Below are 19,227 nucleotides of genomic sequence, written 5' to 3' on the forward strand. Positions count from 1 at the left end.
CAAGAAGACGCTATTTTTCCCTCCTTTCAAGCTGCACCGTTAGAAGCCTAGTCCTTTTTAGAGAAGGAGCACTTCTGATCAGATTTCTCTTGATTCTAAAGTGAATGAAATTTCTCCTGCTAAAGAATTAGAGATTTCTCTAGATTAATCTCTGAATAAATTCTGTAATTGTTTGACTTCTTTTGACACGTGTTTCAGGCCAGATCTACCCTACATTGGCCGTTAATTCATTTTGGGCTCCTGCAGTCATAGTTGAGGTACAGAAATGAGAAATATTTAGAAACACCCTTTTGGACCATAACCAAGAGAAACGATCAGTAATTTGTTCTCTCCCATTAGTAGGGGAGTCAGAATACATTTATTGATTTAGACTGCAACATATATATTTTTTAGATTTTTTGCATAAACGAATGTAAAATTAGTGTGAACTTGGTGAACACACCCCAGTTTTTGGTAAGAGAGTATACCTAGAAGCTTTCAGACAGGGACGCCATATAGAAAGGCTCTGCTGTCAATCTCACTGCCAGGTAATCAAGAATTTACTAACTTCTCAATAACTTGTTTTTGTTTTTTTGTTTTTAATTGTTTTTATCTCAGTTATATTTTCTTCCTTAGGCTAAATCAGAGAGAAATTTGGATAGCCCCTTACGTAATTGGGTAGTCTATGGGGAAATCTGCATTCTAATGATGAAAACCCCTGAAAATTCAATCTGGCTTGCTTGGTGGAGAATTTTCCACATGAGGTGAATAAAGTCCAAGCCTTGGTTTCCCTATTAATCCTAAAGTGACACCAGGTGCTTAGCACAAGATGGCGCTAATGAGCTATAGAAGAAAGGAGTACAGACATGGCCACTGTCGCCTTTTTTTCCCACCTCTTCCCCTCAAACCTCATCTCCACCGCTTCTAGCTTCCACTGAACAAGGCAAAAACAAACAAACAAACAAACATGCTATTATTGCTGGAAAGGCGAAGGATTAATGAAGGATATTTGCTAAGAAGTCAGCACTGGAAGCATTCTAACACATGGGAATACAGTTTGCTGAGTTTTCTCTGGGGCCTCTGCCTCCTGCTGCTAGCTCGTTTTCCTGGGTGGCTGCCCAGAAGGCCTCTGTCCTAGGGTTTCCATCTCCTTCCCTCTCCTGGGGAGGCTACAGCCTAGGCAGGAGGTGGTTAAGGCTTCTGGCTGCTCTGCAATAGGGCCATCTGTGTTTGATCAATCCAGGCGGAAAGGAGGGGGTGGGGGCTGTAAAGTGACTGAAAGCATTCCAGAGTAGTGAGAGAGACCCAGAGATCCAGAAAGAGAGGAGGCACCGCCCCCACCCCGCCTCCAAAGCTAACTCACGGGCTTGAGTGGAAGAGGCCGACTGCACACTACTGCACACTCCTTCTCCTCTGGCCCCACTCGCCTGCTGCCATGGGGCCCTGCACTCCTCTTCTCATCTTGTTCCTTTTGTCGTGGTCGGGACCCCTTCAAGGACAGCAGCACCACCTTGTGGAATACATGGAACGCCGACTAGCTGCCTTAGAGGTGAGCGACTCCTTTCTCTTCTAGCCCAGGCTGGAAGGATTCCACATGTGGATTCACCCAGTTTGTCGGGGATCTAGGGATGACGAGATAGAGCTATGTAAGAACCTACAGAAAACTCCATCTTGAATAAGAGGATCCTTAAAGTTGCAAGCCCTCCTCTTTCCCCACATACATAGAGCAATTCTAAAGCGAATAGACCTTGTGCTTTACCCCTGGGATTAGATGGGAACAGGGGACAGCGTGGAGATGAGAGCTAGGATTGTGGGGATGTAGCTCAGGACAAGATGATAATTCTATTAAAGTTGGAAGTTCCCAGGGAATCTGCGACTTTCTGCCTTTTTAACGGTTTGAAGTCTGTAGCATCTTAATTCCCAAGAGGGGAATTGTATAATGGAGCAGAGACCCTTTCCCTCTCTCATGGACTTAGACTGCCCTAGAGCTCAGATGACCAGTGGCACTGCTCACAGAGAACACAGGCTGGAGGACAGGAAGTCGGGGTAGGGACTTAGGTGAATCTGAGCTGGGCTCCTTGCACACTTAGCATCTCTGACCATCTGGTTTCCTTTCTGTGGGGGTTGAAGGGGATGTTGATGCCTGGCTGAGTTTGTGCTTTTTCCCATTCCTGACTCCCTGGTTGGGCCTCTCCCTGCCTGGGAGTTGTAACCCAGCAGCCCTCCCTCCCACTCCCCCATCCCTTCAGGAAAGGCTGGCCCAGTGCCAGGACCAGAGCAGTCGGCACGCTGCTGAGCTCCGGGACTTCAAGAACAAGATGCTGCCGCTGCTGGAGGTGGCTGAGAAGGAGCGGGAGGCACTCAGAACTGAGGCTGACACCATCTCGGGGAGAGTGGACCGTCTGGAGCGGGAGGTGGACTATCTGGAGACCCAGAACCCAGCTCTACCCTGTGTAGAGGTTGAGGAGAAGGTGAGCGGAGGCCCTGGGACCAAAGGCAAGGGCAGAAGAAATGAGAAGTATGATATGGTGACAGGTAAGCAGTCTGAGAGCAGACCCCTAACACTCTCAGAACTTGTAGTCTTCCTCAGTTTGTTCCGTTTTTCTCCTTGTCCCAGTCCACCTTGGTTCTATCTTCTGGAATCTATTTTAGGGGAATCTCTGTCAAGACAGTTCCATTAAGGAAAGATTCTGGGGACCCAGGCCTCTGTGGTACCCTTTTTCCCAATCCTTCATTAAGAGTGGAAGCATCCACTAGGCAAATGCCCACTATTCTCCAAATGGCCCACCCGGGAGGGTCCTGAGATGGGCTCTAACTCTTGCCTGTATTTCTTTGTCCTGTGCTTTTCTCCTTCCCCACCAGACTGTGGCTACACAATCTCTCAGGTGAGATCAATGAAGATCCTGAAGCGGTTTGGTGGCCCAGCTGGTCTATGGACCAAGGATCCAATGGGGCCAACAGAGAAGATCTACGTGTTAGATGGGACACAGAATGACACAGCCTTTGTCTTCCCAAGGCTGCGTGACTTCACCCTTGCCATGGCTGCCCGGAAAGCTTCCCGAGTCCGGGTGCCTTTCCCCTGGGTGGGCACGGGGCAGCTGGTATATGGTGGCTTTCTTTATTATGCCCGGAGGCCTCCTGGAGGACCTGGAGGGGGTAGTGAGTTGGAGAACACCTTGCAGCTCATCAAATTCCACCTGGCAAACCGAACGGTGGTGGACAGTTCAGTATTCCCAGCAGAGGGTTTGATCCCCCCGTACGGGCTGACAGCAGACACGTACATTGACCTGGCAGCTGATGAGGAGGGTCTTTGGGCTGTCTATGCCACCCGGGAGGATGACAGGCACTTGTGTCTGGCCAAGTTAGACCCTCAGACACTGGACACAGAGCAACAGTGGGACACACCATGTCCCAGAGAGAATGCTGAGGCTGCCTTTGTCATCTGTGGGACCCTATACGTTGTCTATAACACCCGCCCTGCCAGTCGGGCCCGCATCCAGTGCTCCTTTGATGCCAGTGGCACCCTGACCCCTGAAAAGGCAGCACTCCCTTATTTCCCCCGCCGATATGGTGCCCATGCCAGCCTCCGCTATAACCCCCGAGAGCGCCAGCTCTATGCCTGGGATGATGGCTACCAGATTGTCTATAAGCTGGACATGAGGAAGAAAGAGGAAGAAGTTTAAGGAGCTAGCCTTGGTTTTTGTATCTCTTTCACCTCCATACATTTATATGCTCACTAAATTTCCTGTTCCTCATCCAAATGTGAGCAAGTAGTGGTTCAAATCCTGTCTTTTTAGCCAGTGGAAGCCAAATTCTCATAACCCCTTCATTTCATATGGGACTCCAGATCTTGAGTAATCCTTTTCCAGCTAAAAGAAAGAAAACCCTGACTGTTCACTCCCTCTCTCCCGCCCCACGTCAACAAATTTCAGGCCAGTCAAAGAGGACCCAGACCCAGAGCTCTGACCCTCCTATGGGGGCAACCCCAGTGAACAGGCAACAGAATATTTCTTGCCTCAGTGTGAGTTGGAGAGAGAGAGGACTAGGAGAAAGAGACTTTCAACTCTGCCTCTCTCCCTTCTCCCTTCAGCGCCCTAAAGAATGGGACTTTCTCCACATCATTTTGTATTGCAACATTTTGCATTAAAAGGAAAATCCACTGCTCCTCGCCTGTGTTTGTTTGGAGTAGCCCTCAGATCAAATTTCTCCCCATGACCCTCCATTTTCTTCCTCTACCCCATCTCCACTCCTTAGGTCACATTAAGGGACTTGGATGGGCTCTCTTTGCTGAGGGAGAGGGGACTTCTTTAGTTACCGATTTTACTGTGAGGCGCCTGCTGAGGCGCCTGGTGAGGCGGCAGAATCCCGACACTTGAGGAGGCTGGGCGAAAGGCCTCCCTCCACACCCACCGTCATCTGCAGCAGCCCTCCCAGAACCACCAGTGGCACTGTGCCTCTGGCTGCGAGACTGGGGCCCAGCGGCAGAGCTTCCAATTCCAATTCTCAGAGGTTTTGAACCAGAAAATGGATTTTAGTTGCATTGAAGTCTAGTGTGGAAACCAGAGCCCTGAAGACATGTGTTTTTAGTAAGAACTTTAAGTCTCACCTCTGAAGTGGACTCTGCCCCCAATCCCGAACCCCACTCTCATCTCCAGCATCGGATTGGCCCCCAAGGCTGGCTTGCACAATCGTGCTTGGTCTGAACCGCTTTGATTTTCCTGCTGCCACAGCGTCTGCGGTTTGGGTGAGGAGGAGGGGCAAAGACCATGTCCCAGATGTTAGTCTTACCAGTTTCCCAAGACATCCCTCTCTCCACCCTCCTCACCCCAGCCTACCCACCCAGTCCTGGAACCTGGCAGAAGTCTGTCCAATAGTCCTGGAAACTTAACCCTTTCCTGCCCAGTACTCTGGCCTCTGGTTTGGAATTACAGAAAGCAGTCTGGGGAAGGGAGAAGGGACAGGAAGATGAAAACCTGGGTTTTGGACTTCAGCCTCTAGGAATCTGTGAGCTCTGTACCAGGCCCCACCCCAGCCTCATCTCCATGCTCAGCACTCCCAAACAGGGCTGTCTGATGGACTAGATCCACGGCTTTTATAGGGAAGTTGACCACAGGCAGCTCTGGAAGTCCTTCTGGTTATTTGCCCCAGTGGGGGACAGGAAAGGAACATAGTCTTCTCCCCAGAATACACCCCTCCTCCCCTCCCCAGGATAGGGTGGATCAGTCAGGGCCCTGTGATCCTCCTTTTGTCTTCTTTTCTTCTCTCCTCAGGCAGAGTGGCTCCTGACGTAGGTTGGTGAGGAAGGGGAAAAGAAAGGCAGTGAGGCACCTCACAAAGGCGCTATTGTAGGGAGCCTGAGGCGGGTGGGGGCTCTCTCCCATTCAATTCTCTGCTAATGTGGGGCTGGCAACAGTAATCACTGCCTGTCAGCCCACAGCAGGGTCTGCCCACGGAACATCTGGCTCCAGCGCACGGTGCACACGGAGGGGTGTGGAGGGGGGAGGGAGCTCTCAGTGGAGGCCTGGAGAGAGGGGTCCAGGCCACGAGGGGCAGCAGTGCAGCCTTGTGTGTGCCTGCGAGCACATGGGGGACGCTTATCTCCTTCCTAGTGTGACGCTGTCAGTGTCTGACCAAAAGCTACTAGAGGGTGGGCTCTGTCTACAGAGTTATCTTGATACAGCACCAGACATCAGGAATGGCTTTTTGACGACCCTGAGGACAATAGCTCTGAGACTGTGTTGTGTAAATGACATCAGTGCCAAGAGCAGAGTATAAGAACCGGCTCCTTCTGCCTCATGCGTGTGTGCCTATCTCTGTAGCATCTTTCTTTGACTGATTCCTTAATGAGAAAGGGAAAAGCAGCCTTGTTTTTCTGGGCTTAAAATTTCTTTGGAAAAGTTCACTCAGACTTTTCTGAAAGGGAAGAAATCTCTGGGGCCTTGTCATTTATTACTTTTTGCTTTTTTCCTTTTTGGCTCCTGTACAATAGCTAGTGCTATTTTGGAACCGTTTTGAAAGGTGAGTGGAACTGTGTGGGCAGATCCAGTGAACTGTCCAAATTCATTAAACTGAGTTATCTGCTGCTCAAGGAGAGAGCCTCGGTAGCTGAATCCTACCATCCAAACCACGCCTCCCCACCCCTTCCCATACCCTCCACAACCCATCACTTGGCAGAAACAGGTAGGACCTCTGGTTTGCGTTGAACAAAAGACAGTGGAAAGCAGAGGCCCTAATGGGAAAGAGGAGCTAAAAGCCCAGAAAGAAGTTCTACATCTGCCCCAACTCCTGGCCCTAAGACAGTAAACAGCTGGGATGGAGATGCAGAATAGCATCAAGAAGCGGAAGGGGTTCACCCAGACTCCGTTCCCCGGAGTTTGGTACTCTACCTTCCAACCTCTCCTCTTTGTTCTCAATATCCTCTCCTCCCTGGAGCTGGTCTTTGTGTCTGCCCGCCAGAGAAACCAAAGCGCTCATCTTGTCATTTTCATCAAGGAACCCAGGCAATGTTGTCCGAGCCCTGGATGGTGGAGAGGGAGAGGGCAGAGTTGTAAAGAATGAAGTTGTTGATTCAGCTGTCATTGCTTCCTCTGGGACAGGGCTCTGAGCTAAATAAGAACCAGAGCCCTTACCCTTTTCTTCCTCTTCCAGTCTCAGATTTTCTGGATCCCTTCTCAATCCCTCTCCTTGTATAGGCGCCCCTTCCACTGCTTCCCATTTCTTTACCTGGTTTAGGTCAAAACATGCTCATTTGGAGAGCTATTGAGACCATCTTGGTATTTCTTCCAGCCTTCAGGATAGGTCTCTTTAGGACCTGCTATCCCGCCTCTCTGTAGCTGCCTTGGCAGAGTGGTCTCTGGTCCAGGAGGGCTTTTCTGTTCCGCCAGAGGGCAGGGGCTGCCCCTCTGCCCTTAGCCCTTGTCAGCAGCTGCAGCCTCTCCTGGTCCCTCTGCCCCAGCAGGCTGGAAGCTTCCTCCTTTACTACCCCAGCCACCAAGGCTGATAAGCTCTCCTCTGCCTGCTCTTTAACTTCTGCTCTCACAATGCAGAGCTTAAAAGATTAAATCTTTATTTATGGATTTAATAACTCCATAGAAGAATTATAAATGTGGAAGCCAATGTATTAAAGGGCAGAGTGAGAAAGTAGGAAAAAGACCTCTCAGCCCCCTTTCTCCAGAACATGGGTTCTGACAATATCTAGAGTTGTACACCTCTCCAGAACACTCTGGCGTGACCTCTGGGGGTCTGCCCAGCCCAAACTCCACCTTCTCTGAGAATGGACACCCTTACTCCCTGGCCATAGCTGTTTGGCCCAAGGGGAACAAATCAGATTCTCTCTCGTGGGGATTTAGAAATGCAGATCAAAGATGTCATATCTGAGAAAGTCTTTGGAAGCATCTTGTGCCCTAGTATTGGGAGGCAGCAAAAGCCAGACTTGCAGAGGGAAAGGGATGAGGCAGACACCAGACAGCAGCAGAGGCAGGAGTGAGAGGGCAGCTGATCCTGGCCAGTGTGCATGTCCTTTCTCTGACCATCCCTTCTGTGGTCACAATACATTTCTAGTTCTTGAGGTCTACAAAATACCTGAATCCTTAAAATAAATACTCCCTTTTCTTGTTTGTTTGCTTTTCTTTCTTATTCTTTTTGCTCAAGTTAGTATGAGTGGGTTTCTGTTTCCTACAACTCAAAGATGACGATTCATCTTCACCTTACCTCCCCACCAAAAAAATCACCCCATCCCCTGGACTGCTGGGCAGATAGCCTTGACCCTTTAGAGTGTTCCTCCCTGCACATGACCCCAAGGACTCACTAGAATAATGAAAGAACCTGTGCAGGCCTGTCTTGAATCATTCTACCGTGGCTCACTCAAATCACACCTCCTCCATGACACCTTCTAGATAGCCTAGTCAGTTACCCTTTCCTGGTCTGTTCATTCATGGTGTGTTGTTTCTTTCTCCATCATAGCTTGTAGCACAGTGTTCTCTGAGGCAACCTGACATATTAGAAAGAGCACCAACTTTAGAGTCTGGCAAGCTTCGAGTTAGAGCTTCTGGGATTGGAGTCTGGCTCTGCTACTGCTATGATACCTTGAGCAAGTTACCTTGTCTGTAAAATAATAATAATATTTGCCCAATAGTATTGTTGCTGTGAGAATTAGAAACAATATATGCAAACTCTTGAGCGGTGCAGACAATAAGTATGTAGCTCTGAAACCCCACTTCCTTTGGGAGGCTTTTCTGACCATTTCCACTCCCACCCTACAGGATCAGGTGCCTTTCCCTCGGGCTCCAATTTACCCTGTGCACATCCCAGTTGGAGCCTGTATCACAGTGTGTTGTGTCTTGCTCATCTTTGTGCCCCAGGGCCTAACACAGAGCCTGGCTCATAGATGGGGCTTAGTAAGTACTTGTATTTGTGTTCCCCCATTAGACTGTGAACCTTGGAACTCTGGGCATATGTGTCTCCTAACTCAGCTCCTAACTCAGGAGTGGCATGTTACCAGCAAGCAGTAAATGTTCTTGGTGTCATTTTTCAATTCAATTAGACAAAGACAAGCTACAGGTAAAAACTGAAAGCATTCTCCTTTCAACTGCAGAACGTGCTGGCCTTCCCACAGTGACGATTTCTAACTCCAGCATCTAAGGGGAAAGTCTCAAACTAGGCCAGCACATCTAAGCCCTGTGGCCACAGGGGAAGAAGGCAATAAAACCACAGGACAGGTAGTGGGAAGACCTTTGTTGTTCAGCATCTGGCTCACAGCATGTGTTCTGGAGTAGTTACACCTGCTCCCACCCCAGCCCTGCCACTTGCTAGCAAGTAACTTCACCCCTGTGAGCCTCAGTTTCTTCATCTATACAATGTGGGTGATAGTACCGATTTCACAGATTGTTGTGAAAATTAAATGAATAATCCCTGTAAAGCAGTAAGCCCAGGGCCTGGCACACAGTAGATGCTTAATAAATATTATTATTGTTATTGTTATTAATACTACCATGATTGCAGAAGTCTTTTCAGGTAGCAAAATGCTCATGCATTTTATCTCCTTTGCTCTTTACAACAATTCCATGAGATAGACAAGTCTCAGGAACCTAAGGATTATAGAGATTAAAATGATTTGTCTAAAGCCACACAGCTAATGTTTCAGAGCCTTGTCTATGTCTTGGAGGCTGTGTGGAGGAGTGGAGAGAGCTGGAGCTCTGAACTCAGGCTGAGTTCAAATCTTTGCTCTGCTACTCTCTAGCCATGTAAACCTGGGCAAATCAGTTCTCTGAGATTCACTGAATATCACCTACCCTAGAGACTTGTTGTGAGGAATAGGTGAGCTAGTGTTTATAAAATATCTATCAGAGCATCCAGAACAATAACAGTTCTCAATCAGTGCTCATTCCCAGGGCTATGACTCATGCTGTCTTATATTGGACAGTATGCTAGTGGCCATCTCTGTTTGGTGTTATAAACCATCTGTCTTGATCCAGTGGCTCTTCAGCTGCCTTGCCTCTCCATTTGTACATTGTCTGTAGGAAGACATGGCACGTTTCCCACCATAGATCTCTACATTGTCAGTAACAGTGGGGTTGACAGGCATCCTGCGCCAGCCATCAGGGAAGAAAGCAGAGTGTGTGGTAGCATCCACCCTTTCTCTGTGCCTGAACCAACTCTACCAGCAGTGATGTGTGTGTTTGGTTTTCCATTTGGGAGTTTGTCTCTTTCCTTTTTTTTTTTTTTTAAACGTAGTGGTCTCAAGCTGCCTTTTTCCTTCTACCGCATTTTCTCTCAAACATATTTTAGTTGTTCAGCATATGTCCCTAGTAGCCATCACTATTGACTTTTTAAATTGATCTTGCAACATGTTCATTTTGACAGATCCTTCAATGCCGTTTTGGTTGCACTTGTTCTCACAGATGTTTGTTACTGTCGAATTGCACGTGATTTTTGTTTTGTAGCTGCTGAATGTTGTATTCCAGACCTGTACATCCATGCAGTTGTCAAATGCACGAGTTGTTCTCCATCTATTCTGATTGCCCTTTTCGAGGAAGGAAGATAGTGTGGGAAGAGCACAGGAGTGGGAGTAAGAAGACATATCTATTTCATTGTGATTGGTCTGTGTGGCTGAGTGTCCTGGCTCTGCTCCTCATTAACTCTGTGACCTTGAGCCAGATGCTAACCCTTCTGAGCCTCAGTTTGCTCATTTGCAAAACAGGGTTATGTTACCTGGATTACCATCTCATAGGATTGTTGAGATTCAAGCTTTTAGCATCTCCAGGAAGGAGTCTTAGGAATCATTGAGTTTGGCTCCCTCGTTTTACAATTGAAGAGACTGAAGTGCAGAGAGCTGTTTGAGGGCAGGGACCATGTCTTATCCATCTTTCTATCCTTTGGATCCAGAGTTAGGAGCATACTGCACGTCCAACAAATATTTTGTAAATCAGTTGAGTGACCGGCTCACAGTGACATATCTATGATTTAACCTCTCTTGATGACTCAGAGTTATTATCAACATCAATTACTATACTGTGCTGCTATGCCATGATGCCTTCAGAACCAATTATGCTGTGTAGAATGTGGCTATTATGCCTTTCTGCTTAGTGTTTCTTCTCTCCCCTCTCTCACTGTCACCTGTCAATTCTCCCTGTAGCCATTGGGTCCACTCTGAGAACTCTCTGTTGCTCTTTTTTTTTTTTTTTAAAGATTTTATTTATTTATTTTTTCCCCCCAAAGCCCCAGTAGACAGCTCTATGTCACAGCTGCACATCCTTCTAGTTGCTGTATGTGGGACGCGGCTTCAGCATGGCCGGAGAAGCGGTGCATCGGTGCGCGCCCGGGATCCGAACCCGGGCCGCCAGCAACGGAGCGCACGCACTTAACCGTTAAGCCACGGGGCTGGCCCTCTGTCGCTGTTTCTAATTGGCTGTCCACTCTAGGCTAGAACAGTACAAGAGTGAAAGGGCTTTGAAAGATTTAAAGTTAGCATACATGCCAGCTACATTTATTGGAGTCATAAAGAGCATGGCAGAGTATTCTACAGACCAGAAGCATAGCCTATTTTAAGATGGAAGAGGGCTTAAAATTGTCTGGTCTAGTCCCTCAAGTCATACAAGTATTTTCTAACTCACTGGACCCGTGTCTAGGGCCTTCTGCACGTGGTGTGATCAGTGTGCTCAGTGGCTTGTGAAGCAGGTGCATGTCTTATGTTGGTAGTGGCTGAAGATGCAGTAGGTTCTACCCTCTGGAATCTCTACCCAGTGACCTGGATTCTCAAGCATTTTTCCCTTCTGGCACAGGGGAAGTAAACACATATAGATGTGGATTTCTCTCATTCCAGATTATGACCTAGCAAATCCCCTTCTTGTCATCTCTCCGTCCTTCCCAGCCCTTATTAGTCCTGATTGAGGTGAGATATTTTTTACTGTTGGATGTTGCTTAGATATCTAGAGGAATCTTTAAAGATGTAAACTAGAAACACTAGTTTAATAATTGAGTAGGTAAGGGGAGACATAGAAGAAATGTTAGTTGTATCTCTGGATTTTAAATTGAGGTGGGAGTAATCTCATGTAAACCAAACTTCAGTATTCATTTGAAAGCCTGTGAATTGCAGACAAATTATCAGCCATAAATTGGGATATATGTTCTGTGGGTTTTTAATGAGGGCAAGTGAGGCAGCTCAACACTCTTATTGATTCATGGTCTGGAATGTATCAGCCTGGCTCACCCTCTTGCTGAAGGCAGTGCAGTGGAAGGGCTCGGAGCAGACATCCAAGGTTCAAGTTGTACTTCAGCTCCTTTCTGCCTATGTGATCTCAGTTTCCTCATCTGTAAGATAGGAACAATATTAATATCTCCCTCACAGGTGTGGTGTGATGACTAAATGAGATAATGTATGTGAAGATAATGTATGTAATGTATAAATCATAAAGCTACACAAATGCCAGCTGCTCGCATTTCTCATCTAATACTTAGCATAGACCGTCTCGTGTCCGTGCTGGGTTTCCAGCAGCTAACGAATGGGACAGGCTGAGGAGCCGGCCTGGCAAGAAGGAGCAAAGGGATGTTGTCCAAATGAAAAGACATAATTAGAGGAGTCGATTATTACAAACAAAAGGAAACTGTAGATATCTCAGACTCAAAAAGGGGATATGAAGTCTGTCTTACCTGTCCCCCATTGTGGGATTAAACCTCTGTGGTCATCAGCAGGCAGAAAATACAAAGCCAAAAATGGTGTTCAGACTGCAAAGTGAGAACCCCATGACAGTGTAGAGAGCCTGATGCCTAGTTCATGGAGCAGGAAGAAAATCAGGGGTGAGACACAGGTCTGAATCAGGGAAGGCCACCGAGAGACACTGAAGTCTGAATGGAGCCCAAGAGAGAGGCAGAATCTGTGGGAACACTTCAATGTCAAAGCCAACTGGGACAGACAATTGATTAATTAAAAATTTAATGAATATTGATGAAGTATTTACTATGTGCTTATTCACAACAGTGAATAAGACAGACATTGACTTGTCTTCACAGCTTGTGGACTGGTGGGATAAAGAAATGAATAAATAGGCAATTACATTACAATGTGGTAGAGGTTATGTGACAGGAGGCCCTTCTACCCCAGCCTTGCCCTGGGTGGGGGATAGAGCAACTTCGGGAGGCTCCTCAGCCTGAGCTGGAGGGACGCCCGTGAGGGCTCCTCTCCACACCACTGCCACTGCTGTCATGACCTCTCAACTGGACCATTGCAGGAGGATCCCAATTGACCTCCTTGTCCAAGAGTCTATCCCAGCTCCAGCACTGTGTCATTTGTCTCACTGTCTGTCATCACTTGTTAATGGACCCATCTCCCCAGACTAGACTGTGAAGGGACAGTAACTTCCTCTTTACAGCTTCAGTGCTCTGGCTCAATGCATGTTTGAAGAAAATAGGGAGATGAAAAGGCAGGAAGGCACAAAGGGAAAAAGGAGGATGTTGACTATCCAGGGGTTGTCCTCTCCTTCCAAGCATCTTCTCCATGAGCTTGATAGGCGAGTGCCCCAGACACTAGGTTTTTCACCTAGTAAGCTCCCCGAAGCAGCTGCTCCTTTCCTGAGTGTAGAAATACATCTGAAGGTCAGAAGCCAGAGAGCCAGAACCCAGGCAGGGTTTTTTTCTTTTGCACACAGTTTTCTTTGCAAGTCTCCTGGGAACAGGACCTTGTTGCCAGCCTTGCATCACCTGGGGCCTAGACTCACTAGATTCACCATGAATTCACCTTTGCCTTGGGCTGCAGCTTCTGCAGGGCACTCACCTCTGGGCCCTGCCACTGCACAGAAATAATAAACAGCAGCACTGTTTACTGAGCCCTTTGCACCCACTGGACCCAGTACTTACCCCTCGAAACAACTGGTCCCACTAACAAATATTTAATGAGAGCCAGGCTTTGCGCTGGGGGTTGAGTAGGACACAGTGATGACTCCTGTGCCTCAGGGGCTGACAACTCAATTGGGCTAGGGGAAAGAGGAGGTGATTAAGGATGGGATGATAAAGCAGGCATGCATTTCCCTCTACTGCCTAAGACTACCTGAGTAGTTTAAGGTAAGTTCCTTAAGAGAAGGGCACTTCCTGAGAATTCCAAGGAGGAAGCGGTCATACTCCAATGAGAGATTTGAAGAGGCTCCATAAAGTGGTAGTATTTGAGGTGGGCCTTAGAGGAAGGACTGGACTGAAAGGGTGTTCCAGGAGGAAGGACTAGCACAAGCAAAGCTGTGGAAGTGGTTAGGCACATGCATAGCCAGGAAATAGCTACTAGGTTAGTTTTGTGAGAATATAAATTGCCTCTAAGGGTATATAGGGAAATAACAGCCAAGTAAACCCAATCAGGGCCATATTGCTAAGGGAGATTTTTGGAGTAAAGGTAAATTTGTGGAAGCTGTGTGAACAATCACATTTATTGAGTTAACAGTAAATGCACTGTCTCATTTAATCCTTACAACAACCCTACAGATTAGGACTGTTATCTCCATTTTACAGATGAGAAAACTGAGGTTTAAATACATAATTTGTCCAATGTTACATACTAGTGATAGGGTTCAGGGCAGGCCACCCCAAGATGTGCCACTTTGGCATGTGTAGTATTTTGAGCTAAAAGCAATTGAGACCCTGTGGGCTCAAGAGAAACTTTTACCTCTCCCTTAGGGAATTTAAATTGAGGGGCTTGGCTATAATGAGACTTATTACCAGAAATAACTTTATGACCTATCTGTATGATAGGGCAAACGTCTAATTACTGAATATCTGCTCTTCTTATCTTCCTGTGAATTACCCTCCTCCCCTCTGAAGCCCCAGTCCCTGTCCCATTCCTTGGCTCAAGATGGCATAAATACCTCCTTTTGCCTTTCTGTCTCTGAACCTCTCATGTATGTGGGGTCTCTGACTCTCTCATGTATGTGGGGTTCCTGTATGTATGAAATTAAATTTGATTTTCTCCTGTTAATCTGTCTTATGTCAATGGGTAGAGGAAGGGTAGAGGAAAATTTCTTCTTTCCCCATACCTAGAAAGTAGCAGAGCCAGAAATTATACCGAAGTCTGTCTGGCTCTTGTACCAAAGGTCAGGCTCTTGACCCCTTCACTGTAGTAACTGCATGGAAGTGGGTGAGCTTGTGGAAGGAGAAAGCATAAATGTAAAAAGAGGTTTGAGGTTCAAGGAAGCATGGATGTATATTCAGGGGCTGGAGGAATGATGAGGAGCCCGTGAAGGAGAGAGACTGAGGAGAACTAGGAAGAGTTCTCATCTCTAAATCCGAGAGAGGAGAGAAGTCCAAGAAGGAGGAGGCAGCCAGGAGTCTCAAACATGCAGAGAGGTCAGGAAGATGAGGGAAAGAGCTTTAGATGTCTGGAGGGCATCTGCAGTGGAGCACACAAGTCAGTGAGGGGAGGGGAGGCAGTGCAACAACAGCTACTCCACAGGAGAAACTTGATGAACAACAGGCAGACGTGGAGGGCAGGAGTCAGGGGAGAAAGAGAATCAGAGTTGGAAGATGATTTTTTTTAATGTATTGTTAATTATGAAATATTTTGAATGTACAGAAAAAATATAATTGGCAACCATGAATCACCACTCAGACTTAAAATGTTAATATTTATGATGCTTGCTATAGATCTTTCTCTCTTTCTTTTAAAAAAAGACATCTAAGCTTACAGATACAGCTAACCCCCTCCCCACTTTAACCTCTCCTCTCTCCCCCACCACGAGTAATCACCATCTTTAAGTTAGTATTCCCACGCGTTTAAAAAATATGTTTATTGAATATATCTGTACCAATGTGGTTTGTAGAATTATTTTGTATGTTTTTAAATTCCCATAAAAGTATCTTCTATAAATACATTTATGCAATTTTTAAAAATCTCAGCATGATTTTCGAGACTGCCCATGATGACAATAGAGCTCTGGTTCATTGTTTTTTACTACCATTGTACTAAGAAGCCAAATCCTTTCCCCCACTGCTGGTTGCTTCCATTCTCGTTGTTAGAAACAGTGCTGCAGGGACACCCTTGCTCATGTCTCTTGTGCCCATGTGGGACAGTCACTGGACAGACCCCTAGCAGTGGAAGAACTGGTGCATCCTGAGTGTATACAGCCTCAGTTTTATTAGGCAGGGCCACAAGACTTCCCAAAGTGAGTACCCACTCTATTCCTCAGTCTCCTCAGTGTTATCACACGCAGTGATTGTTGCCAGCTTGATGGGTGTGAAGTGGTATCTCGTTATTATGTTAATTAGCCGATGAGAGAAGGAATTTTTAGGGCAAGGGAAACATTTTTTTTCCCCAGAGGGTAATAGGTATAAGCCCGGGCAGAGGTTGAAGGTGTAACTGAGAAAGAGAACAGCGAGGGGATGAGTCCGCTTAGGATGAGGACAGAAGTGGAAGGAGGAGAAGGGACAAGGCTTCTCAGAGCTTGGAGCGAGGGGACGAAGACACGGAGTGAAAATGGATAGAGTTGTCATTAAAAAGTATCCCAGTCTTGGGGCCTGCCCGGTGGCGTAGTGGTTAAGTTCGCGCGGTCTGCTTTGGCAGCCCGGGGTCCTCAGGTTCGGATCCCGGGCACAGAACTACGCACCGCTTGTCAAGCCATGCTGTGGTGGCGTCCCATATAAAGCAGAGGAAGATGGGCACAGATGTTAGCCGAGGGCCAATCTTCCTCAGCAAAAAGAGGAGGATTGGCAACAGATGTTAGCTCAGGGCTAATTTTCCTCGCACACACAAAAAAGAATCCCAGTCTTGTTGGGAAAGTAATAGGCAAGTGGCCTGTTGAGGGTGAGGGGCTGGGAAGCAGTTCAGAGCCTGGGGAGAAAGAAGAGTGGAACAGCTGCAGGAAGGACTTTGGTATGAAGCCAGCAAGAGATGATGGAGAGATGGCTGAGAGGAAGAAAGGGTCAACGGAATCTGCAGGCGATCCACAGCAAGTCTCCTCACTTCCGGCATCGCCTCCGCCTCCTGGACAATATTTGTCAACTGGTAACAGCTCGCAGCTGCTTACTTTTTTTGATCTCTTACTATGTGTACTTGACAGGCATCTTCCCGTTTCACAACCACCTCTAGTTGCACGATAGGTTTAAAGCAAAAAGACCTAAGAGTTTGGTTGATGTAAGGTTTATGTAAGTAAGCACCCTGTGGTGTGGCTGCCCCAAAAGATGATACTCCTTAGGCCAAATGAGTAGAAGCATAGCATTAGCACGAAGGGGGGGAAACAGTCCTGTGTTTCTCTGCTGTGGTCAGGCCAGAGAAGCAATGTTCTTTCTGTCCTAGGTGAAGAGGATAATTAGAACCACTACTATTTATTAGGCTCCTACTATGTGCTAGGCTCCTGTGAGACACTTTGCACTCATTCTTTTTTTTTTTTTTTTTTGTGAGGAGATCAGCCCTGTGCTAACATCTGCCAATCCTCTTCTTTTTTTGCTGAGGAAGACTGGCCCTGGGCTCACATCCGTGCCCGTCTTCCTCCACTTTCTATGGGACGCCGCCACAGCATGGCTTGCCAAGCAGTGCGTAGGTGCGTGCCCGGAATCTGAACCGGTGAACCCAGGGCCGCCGCAGGGGAGCGGGCGCACTTAACCGCTTGCGCCCCCGGGCCGGCCCTTGCACTCATTCTTTTTAATCCCAACGACAATCCTGAAAAGTAGAAGTTATAATCCCCACTTTATAAGCAATAAAATGGAGCCTCCAAGAGTCTGTCACAGGCCAAGGTCACTGGGAAATGGAGTAGATAACACCCAAAGAGGAGAAGACCTATTGGAAATAAGACCACCATCTTCAAGTATCAGGAAGGTCATCATGAGGAAAAGGGACAATACTTGTTTTATCTGTCCCCAAAGTGTAGAAGGAGGCTCTCAATAGAGATAAGTTACCCAAAGAGAGGGAGTTCCACTCAACAGAACAGTCAGCCCTGCGCCAGAATGTTTTGCATTACCTTTGGTGATAGTGAGCTCCCTATTCCTGGAGGTGTTCAAGCAAAGGCTGGATGAGGGTTGAGTGTGGATTTACAAAGGATGCAAGAGTTAGAGGAGTGCAACTAGATGCCCCTCACAATATTTTCCAACATTCAAACTTTGTTCCAGTTTTCAGCAAGATAAAAAAGAGGAAATGTCAAGAGAGAAGTTCAAAGGCCTTGGAATGCCTGGCCAAGGGCCAAAGCTCCGCATGCTGCATTTTAGGAAATGAAAGAAGTTCTTCTGGCTGTTGGGGTGAGGAGTAGAACTGGGGCCCTGCCCCATCCCTCCCCTGACCTGGTCTCAGGTGAAGTCTCCTGGAGAAGTTAGAGGAAGAAGTTTAGTGTGTACCTTTCTGCCTAAGCAACTCTGCATCCATTTTTCACAAGCTCTCGCTCAGGCAGCTGTCTGGCTGTGGTTTGAATCTGATTTGTTTGCATTTCTGCAGTAGGCAGCCACTGTGACTGGTTGCGAAGGGAGAGATTTGCTTTGCACATAATTTAATCCACGGGTTAGTTAATGAGTTTGCTCCCCCCGCAAACAAGGGGAATCAACACGCATCCTCCAACTTTGCCTTCGCTGGGTCATCAGCAGGGATGCTGCTCTGTGCACCTTGTTAGATTCATGTGATCACAACTCAGGGGTGATTTAATGTAACTCCTGATATTAAAAACCTCTGAGTGAGACAGGTGGAATGAATAATGCTCTGGAGTGAATTTGTTAATGAATTTCCTCTCCGCTCCCAAAAAGAAGAGACTGGGGGAAAAAAAGGGTCTTGGGCCATGAAAAGACCATGGTACTGTGCAAATCAGGGTTCTTAATGATTCTGGAGAGAAAATAATCAGAAATCGATTTTTTAAAAAAATCCCACATTCTGTTCTCAGTAGGGACTGTCATTAATTTCAGGGTAAAAGATGGCTTGGCCTCTTTCTGGTATCCTTAAAATAGAATAAATAAGCAATCACCTTAAAAAAAAAAAAAAAGAGAGGTTATGATCCAGGGTTTAAGCAATCTTGGCTGGCTTCTGATTTGCATGTATATGATAAAGTATGCCACTGTTCCAGAGGTTGATTGCTGGGAAGCTAGACTCATGAAGAATGAAAATCTGTTCAGCAACAGGTGAGGAAGCATAGGGACCTCCTGTCAACTCCTCTGGGCGTCATGCCCGTCTGCAAACCCTCACCTGCTGGGCCAGAGTGTGCTGCTCCAGGCCAATGACCAGGGCTGGCTTTCTGGGCATGTGGCCTGTGCAGTCCCTCAGGGCCTCACACTTAGAAGGACGCCCTACTTGGTTTAACGTTCTGCTGTTGCTGTCTTAAAATTCTTAATTTTTGACAAAGGGGCCCCCATTTTTGTTTTGCACTGGACCCTGCAAATGATGTAGCCAGCCCTGCCAAGGGATCTTTCATTGGTCAACAACCTGCCATGTGTTCATCTGCCCTTTCCAACTCTGCCTTTTCTCAGGGGGCAAAGTGATAAAAAGTTTACTCTACAAGTATGTGTAATGGGTAAAAGTATGTGTCTGTCTTTTAGAGAGAGAGACAATTTATTGCTTTTTATACCCTGATTAAAGAATAATACATGTTAATTGTGGAAAAATTGAAAAATACAAAGAAGAAAAAATCATCCATACACCTACCACACAACAACGTATCTTTCCAGTCCTTTTTTTGTACATATTTTTGTTTTCCTCTGTCTTTATGTCATTGGAAATATGCTGAAATAATGTTTTGGAAAATGCTTTTAAAAAATTCCCAATATAGCATGGGCTTTTCCCCGTATTTATTTTTCAAGACTATGGTA

The 19,227-nt window shown here is 46.8% G+C and overlaps 1 protein-coding gene across 1 annotated transcript; it reads left to right on the forward strand.

Moving 5' to 3' along the window:
* The first annotated feature begins 1,276 nt into the window (after nucleotides 1-1,276).
* Nucleotides 1,277-4,176, forward strand: OLFML3 (olfactomedin like 3). The gene is made up of 3 exons (XM_058538855.1): nucleotides 1,277-1,528; nucleotides 2,229-2,514; nucleotides 2,842-4,176. Exons 1-3 carry the CDS (start codon nucleotides 1,415-1,417, stop codon nucleotides 3,660-3,662), a joined length of 1,221 nt encoding a protein of 406 aa, XP_058394838.1. The 5' UTR covers nucleotides 1,277-1,414; the 3' UTR covers nucleotides 3,663-4,176.
* Nucleotides 4,177-19,227: the final 15,051 nt, after the last annotated feature.

Source organism: Diceros bicornis, chromosome 4, assembly GCF_020826845.1.
Source record: "Diceros bicornis minor isolate mBicDic1 chromosome 4, mDicBic1.mat.cur, whole genome shotgun sequence".
Classification (NCBI taxonomy): domain Eukaryota; kingdom Metazoa; phylum Chordata; class Mammalia; order Perissodactyla; family Rhinocerotidae; genus Diceros; species Diceros bicornis.